General features: G+C 41.5%; 1 protein-coding gene across 6 annotated transcripts in view; it reads right to left on the reverse strand.

Annotated features, from left to right (window-relative positions):
- Positions 1-587: 587 nt before the first annotated feature.
- LOC143024775 (uncharacterized) overlaps positions 588-7,798 on the reverse strand; it is a 42,356-nt gene continuing 35,145 nt past the window's right edge. For all 6 annotated transcript variants that reach the window (XM_076183928.1, XM_076183929.1, XM_076183932.1 and 3 more), the window contains exons 11-12: positions 7,131-7,251; positions 588-4,188 (exon numbers count right to left, since the gene is read on the reverse strand). In XM_076183928.1, coding sequence (XP_076040043.1) covers positions 4,055-4,188; positions 7,131-7,251 — 255 coding nt within the window. In that variant the 3' untranslated portion in view covers positions 588-4,054. The remainder of the gene's footprint in view (positions 4,189-7,130; positions 7,252-7,798) is intronic.

Below are 7,798 nucleotides of genomic sequence, written 5' to 3' on the forward strand. Positions count from 1 at the left end.
GCGAAGGGGATGCCAGACAGATATCAGAACACGATAGAGAATTTTTCAGGCGCGCGCGCACACACACACACACACACACACACACACACACACACACACACACACACAATAAAACATATAGTTCTACAATATGAGTTTCTCCTGTAATGGTAATCTATACAGTACATTGCAAAGTCCATGACTTCACATTCTTCGTTTGCACTGAGCTGAAGGAAGTCTTCTGAAATATCCCCGATGGAGTTCATAAAATTGTTACATAGATAAAATCTGTCACCACTTTTGATCTAAATCTCATTTGAGGGAGAACACAGTCGTAAATGCACGACGCCCTGGTCGTTCAATCGGAGAGGAATTTTTAAGTTAATGAAAAAGAACAAGTAAAACGTAGTCAATAAAGGCTTCATCCTCAAATGGTCTTAATTCTGCCAGAACTGTGGTTGCCATCCTCGATAGATCATCTCATCTCTTATATATATATACATATATATATACATATATATATATATATATATATATTAGTGAATTTAGGGAGCAGGTTTTCATCAAGACATTTTCTATTGAAAATCACAGCATACTCAGCGTTCGTGAACAATATCAAGGTAGATAATAAGGTGAATAAATTAAACATTTTTTACCAAAATACAATGTCACCTGCATACAAAACAGATGAAAAAGTACTAAAACACATAATATACAAGAACTGTAAACCCAAAAAACAAGAGGATAAACTTAATTTAATTATTTATTATCGCAATCCGAAAACTTCGTCTCTTGTTATGAAAAATAATATGACTGCCACTAGAGACAAATTAAAACAAGACCACGTTGTGTATAAGTACTCATGCAATCTTAACAAAGACGGTGTGCTTTGCAACGAAGAGTACATAGGCCACACAACGCAAACATTAACACAAAGACTGACATTTCACATGCAAAACGGCGCTATCAAAAATCAACACACAACACTATCATATCACGAGACCAATTAAACGAAAACACAGTCATAATTTCAAAGACCAACGACAAAAGAAAATTAAAATGTTTGGAGGCAGTTTTGATTAAAAACCATATGCCAAATATCAACATCCAGCAAAATATGTGCGGACATTTGGAACTTTTCGGGGCATCCCACGTCGCGCCACGAAGATGAAAAGTCCGGCAGCACTGTTGCACCACCATCTCTCCTAGTATTTCACATTTTGTAACTTTTTGTATTTATAAGCAGGTATGTATCTTTAGAAAATAAAATTTACCAGAAGATGCCTAAGGTATAGGCGAAACGTCGTTAAGTTCTAGTTTTTATTTCCACAATGGACTCCATCGGAAATATTATTTATCATTTACCAAGTTCTAAGAAGAGAATAATTAGAAGAATTGAAAGTGTCGAGTATGCTGTGATATTCATATATATATACATATATATATGTGTGTGTTGAAACATTGTACACTGGAACATCAGGGATTGCTGTGCGTAAATATAATTGTTTTTCACGGGAACTAATGCCACAATGTTCCCCTGTGTGTTAAAAAAAGGCAATTTCAGTCATGTATAAAGAATATACATATAATAGTAATACGGTAACTAAGGTAGTGGTGAGGAGCCTACGCCAGGAGGCGCTGAGTGGCTGCGGCCAAAGCCATCATCTTTGCCCTATTATCGCTTTGGGGGCTGTTGGGCTGATAACAGTCATTGCATCATGGGGACTACGACCCTGTATTCGTCAATCAACATACTTATCAACTATCTAATCAATCAACGATAGCAAAATAATTCGCCTAAGCTTTTCCGCAGACAGAAACCCGCAGCCCCTCAGTAACCGGCGACGGTCCCTCCCACAGATCTTTCTGAAAAGGAACATTGGTTCGTGTTGCTTTAGTGTGGGACAGATCGTGAGAGGAAGGGATCAGTCGCCGGCCATCAGCTCTCCTCATGTTGAAAAAGAATATCAGTATTTCGTCAGCAATGACCAGCGCTTCTATCCTTGGAGATTGTATTGCACTGAAGAGAGGAAGTCAGAGAGGCGTTGAAGGAGAAGTTTAAGAAGGTTAAAAGAACGGAGGGAGAGTGGAAGTTATAAAAACCATCAGCGCGACTAGTCTCCAGTCATAAAAGAATGCTGAGTGACCCTGGTCCGTAGGGGGTGTCACTGAAGTCACTAATATATTTACTGTATAATCCTAACCCATGATTACACCATGCGGTGTGGTAAAAAGGAAATATAGTCAAAGTTGTGGTGTGATATGGCTCAATGTCACAAATTCCTCCCATCAGAAGGCTAGGAGGGTGCCCCTTACAGAGGACGGTGACCCATATAGAGGACTCTGTAGCATGGAACTTAATTAACCATGCCCTTGGTTCAACCTCACCGCTGGCAGGATTCGAACCGCCATCCCCTCGACCTTTGCCGCAAGTAACGACGCCCTAACCCGCTCAGCCACCGAGCTGTACGGATATTGTACAAATGATAAAACTCGCCCGTCGCATGTTTCGATCCGGGGTCCTTCAGACTGGGAGTTCCACGCATTACCGTTGTACCGTCACAGAGCATCAAAAGAGCCATAACCTAGTATTGTTTGTTCCATAATATTCAAAGTTGATTGAGAAAAGTCTTGGGTTCGGTTCACACACCAAATGCCAGCTCTTGGGGTCGCACCTTTAGATGGAGGTGGGGTGTTGACGGGTTTCAAAGAAGGTCTGACGGGAGATGATCCTCTCTGATGTCTGTCTCGAAGAACCATCATCAGCAGGTAACAATGATTGATCCTATTCATTTATTTATCTATTTAATATCTATTTCCCATTCAATTAACGATTGATACACTCGTTTATTTGTTTTGATTATTCACTGACCTTGCAACGTCTCTAAGCAAGAATTAAGTACGAATGGCTTAGGATTACGAAATCATTAAAAAATTCCTCTCTTGACATCACGAGACACACACACACACACACACACACACACACACACACACACACACACACGCACGCTCCATGCTGATTGTTCTTTTTATTATTTCTAACAACATTCTCATCATTATCTAGTTCTTGATGAAATATAAAACATATTCTTGGCGACCTGTGGATGTACACTGCATAAAATGATTGCAAGACAATCATAGGTCACTGATGAAACTGTCATATTCTAGGTTCTTTGCCTTCTTATTGAACGAAGATGAAAGACTAAAAAATATCAATAGTATTTTGGTAAATGCTGTGCTCAATATGTTAATTGTGTTTGGATCAGGGCGAACCCAACTCAAATCTAACCTAACCCAGCCTCACCTAACCTAACCCAACCTAAGTAACCTAACCAAACCTAAGCAACCTAAACAAACCTACCCTAAACTAACCTAACCTTGTAAGGGGTGGGCGAGTGGATGGCAACAGCAAATAGCTCCTCTGACGCATTGCTGATGTGTTTCGATGCTGACGTCAACATATCTGAGATGTGGTGCAACTTGCCTCAACAACATAATTCTTTCCATCGGGTCCTTTCCCCAAAGTCGTGATTTTTTTTTCTCGACGATATCATGACGATATGACTGTTCGTATATCCCATACACCATGTTGGTATTTGATGATATGTCAAAGAAGGACAGATTCGGTTTGGCTAAGTTAGGTTATGTTAGGTTAGATTTCGCTAAGTCAGGTAAGGAGTATTACTAGGTAAGGTTACATCACGTTATGTAAGGTTAGTTTAGGTTAGGTCAGATTAGGTTAGGTTAGGTTAATATGGTTATGTCAGGCTAGGGTAGTCTAGGATACACTAGGTTAGGTACGACTGGTTCAGGTTACATTACGTTAGGTAAGGTTAGGATAGGTTAAGTTAGGTTAGGCTAGACTAGATTACGTTAGGTTAGGCTGGGTTAGGTTAGGTTAGGCTGGTGCACTTGACCCTCTCGGACGGGGCCTTCCTGGAAGAACCTCCATATAACCACTACTCGGGGCAGCCACTTCGGGTGTCGATGCAGAGGAGGGAAGAAAGTACTGTATTCGAAATCGGGGGAGGGAAGGGACCCACTGGGAGATAATTCTATTCTTGGGTGAGACTTGCTAGCTGGAAGCGTCGGCGTGTTCCTTGTGTTGCTGACAGCTGATGAGGTCGAAGAGTAGGTCTGGCGAACATCCCTCGTCGAGACGTTTGCTGGTGAGCGTCACGATGGAACCAGAGGCTGACAAGCAATGCCCTGGAGGATAGTTACAAAATGAAAAAAGAAGTTAGTTAACCTTCGATTTCCAAATATTCTCGTATCTGTACAATGATCCTCTCGCACACCTCTCTCTCTCTCTCTCTCTCTCTTCGTATTAACGGAACGGGACGGCATGATGGAAATTAACAATAGAATAATATATATATATATATATATATATATACATATACATATACATATATATACACATATATACATATATATATACATATACATATATATATATATATATATATATATATATATATATGCTTAAAAGTGGCAGTCTGCCGACAAGATTGACTAGATAAACACCATATGAGGACGGAGCCTTTATTTGTACGACGTTTCGCTTATTACAGCTTTTTCAAGTACAAGTTGAGATAGTGTGCCAGACAAGCAGAACAATAAAAGACATCACGAAGACGGAAACACACAACAACCAGACACCGAGCACCAAAGCCGGTGTTTATCGTATTCCGTGTTCGGGATGTGATAAAGTTTACATCGGAGAAACGTCACGCGACCTGAATACACGAATACGTGAACACCGTTACGACGTCAGGCATGATGTCACCACCAATGCATGTGTGACACATAGAAACAAGGAAAACCATCTTATGGACTGGAAGAATGCAGAGCTGCTGATGCGGGAACCAGACAAAATCCGCAGGAAGTGTTTAGAAGCAGCAATCATTCAAGGAACGAACACTATTGAACAAAACAGGGGCATGTTTAACATATCTCCTCACATTATTCCCCTAATACCCATGGCCAGCAAAATATTAAATACTTAAACCACCCTTTGTGGACATTTCGCTCACGGACGTTTGGGCCAGCATTCTCATCCTTTCCCAGTGTCCAATCCCCCCACCCTCCTCCTCCTCTTCCTTCCCCCCCCCCTTTTTCTCTCCCCGTTCCCTCCTTTCCCCTTATTTAATCTCAAGCATTTGTATCTCAACTTGTACTTGAAAAAGCTGTAATAAGCGAAACGTCGTACAAATAAAGGCTCCGTCCTCATATGGTGTTTATCTAGTCAATATATATATATATATATATATATATAATATATTATATTTTGTGGTCCTCAATTATTTCTTTCTTTTTTGACAGGTTAATGAAATATATCACAAGCATATATTGCAATGATGGGTAAAACACACACACACGCACACACACACACACACACACACACACACACACACACACACACACACACACATGCGCGCGACTCGATGGCGTGGTTGGTAGTCTCCGACTGTCACTACGGCGGTCCGGGTTCGAATCCTGCCCAGGGCTGAAATAATTTCAGTATCGCTGCACTTCGAGTCGTTACTCCAACTCTCGTGGGCGGGGAGTTGGGTGTGTGTGTGCGTGTAAGGTCACAGCATTACCCATACATCGGTCATACGAGCTCTGAGCTCTCTCCCGGGAGGGAAATAGCTGTCGATCATGAGTCCAACACGTGATCCAAAGACCGTGGTGAATACACACACACACGCACATACGCACCCACACGCGCGCGCGCGCGGGCACACACACACACACACACACATATACACACACATACACACACATACGCACACACACACACACACACACACACACACACACACACACACACACACACACACACACATCTGGTTACTTTAACCTTGTGTGGCAACGTTAAAATATTTGCTTCTGCAGGACCATCAACCTTGTTCTACTATATGGCTGCCAGAAAGAGAAAGACAGTCCACGCTGTTGTCAACGAAAATTGTCAGCAAAATTCACCGTGAACACGAAGTAAAACTGCAGACACAGCCATTCGACAGAACACACACACACACACACACACACACACACACACACACATATATATATATATATATATATATATATGTATATATATTTATATATACACACACACGAGTATATATCAGTAAACGTAAGGTATATGTATCCTTCTAATTCATATCTAGTTACCACAATACTCCATAATACATCGGCCATCTTAGTCTTTTATTTATTTTTTTGCTCGTTTAAAGGGAATGGATGGAAAGGGTTCCCTAATTTAGATAAAATCGCCTGACGGCGCCCGGAATAGCTTAACAAGGTTGTGAACAGCAAAGAGTGAAAGGATTAAACCCGGCGCTCTTTTGAACAATCAGAGCTCTCTTTTGTGTAGAGAGTTATTGACTACCGGACACCTGGGTCCAGAGAGCTTTGCCTGTGCAAAGAAAACGGGAACGTTGTTCTGCTGTTACCATCCCCTCTACAAGGATGTCTTTTTTTTCTTCTTATTTTACTCTTTCGAAGAGCGGCGAAAAAGGAGAGAAATGTCAGAGGTTCGTAACAGAAAGGATAAAGAGAAGGGTATACTATTTCGATGAGCTGTTTGAGTGGGATCGTCGATAACTGGTCTTGCTCTCACAATACCAGTATATATGGGGTGGAGGGTCTTCTGCAAAAAGAGGAAGAGAAAGAAGAGGAAGAGGAAGAGGAGGAAAAAAGGAAGAGGATAAAGAGGAAGAAGAAGAAACACCAGAAACAACAAAAGAACCCTTTCATTATATATACATATATACACATATATACTTCTTTTGGCATTACTTCTCTTAGAATATCATCATCATCATCATCATTATCACCATCACTATCATCATTATCACCATCAATATCATCATCATCAATATCACCATCATCATCATCATCATCGTCATCACCATCATCATCATCATCATCACCATCAATATCGTCACCATCATCATCATCATCATCATCACCACCATCATCATCATCACCATCATCATCATCATCACTATTATCAAAAAGCAGTATCAATCCGACAACAACGATGGATATATCCCCATGGTTCTGACACGTCGCGTGTCAAGATCGGGTGTCCGCAGCGGTACATGGCCGACCTCATCAGCACGAGACGGCTGCTGACCTACCCGTGGCCACATTGGTGAAGTAGACGACCGATTTCCCAGTGTGGTGCTGCTGCTCCTGGCGCATCCAGAAGACTCTCGGGTCGGCCATCGCCACGTCACCCGTGGTCTCCAGCTGCGTGGTCTGGAACGCACGAAAGCGTTCGTTAATGGATGTAGTGATAGACATGGAGGTGCGGGTGGAGAAAGGAGGGACGGGGAGAGAAGGAGGGAGGGAGAGAGGGAAGGGTGGAGGGGGGGGGCAGAGGGAGGGAGGGGGACTGGGAGTGGCAGGCACGACCTGATTTTTTTTTTTTTAACTGATGGAGGCATTAATTTTTTTCATATGTTTTATATCGTAAATGTTAGGTAAACCTGAGTCTACACTTAGTTCCCAAAACTTGTTTCCATTAATGGGTGTTGCTTCTTACATACTCTGAAACCTAGGGAATTCTGAATTTTAAGCCTTATGCAGGGGTGTCTTAAGATGAGAAATTACAAGACTCATGTGTTACTACAACATTCTAACGTGTTTCCATAGCAAGTTCCCTCTATTGGGAATCTGCAAATGAAAAAAAAAACAAAAAAAAAAACACGGAACTACTCTTGAGAAACAGACCAGAACCTGCTTCAAGTATCTGGAATTTCCTAATTTTTTTAACTTTTCTTCCCGATTATTTTGGGAGTTTCGA

Source organism: Oratosquilla oratoria, chromosome 4 (assembly GCF_046742065.1).
Source record: "Oratosquilla oratoria isolate Oo_2021 chromosome 4, ASM4674206v1, whole genome shotgun sequence".
NCBI classification, from domain to species: domain Eukaryota; kingdom Metazoa; phylum Arthropoda; class Malacostraca; order Stomatopoda; family Squillidae; genus Oratosquilla; species Oratosquilla oratoria.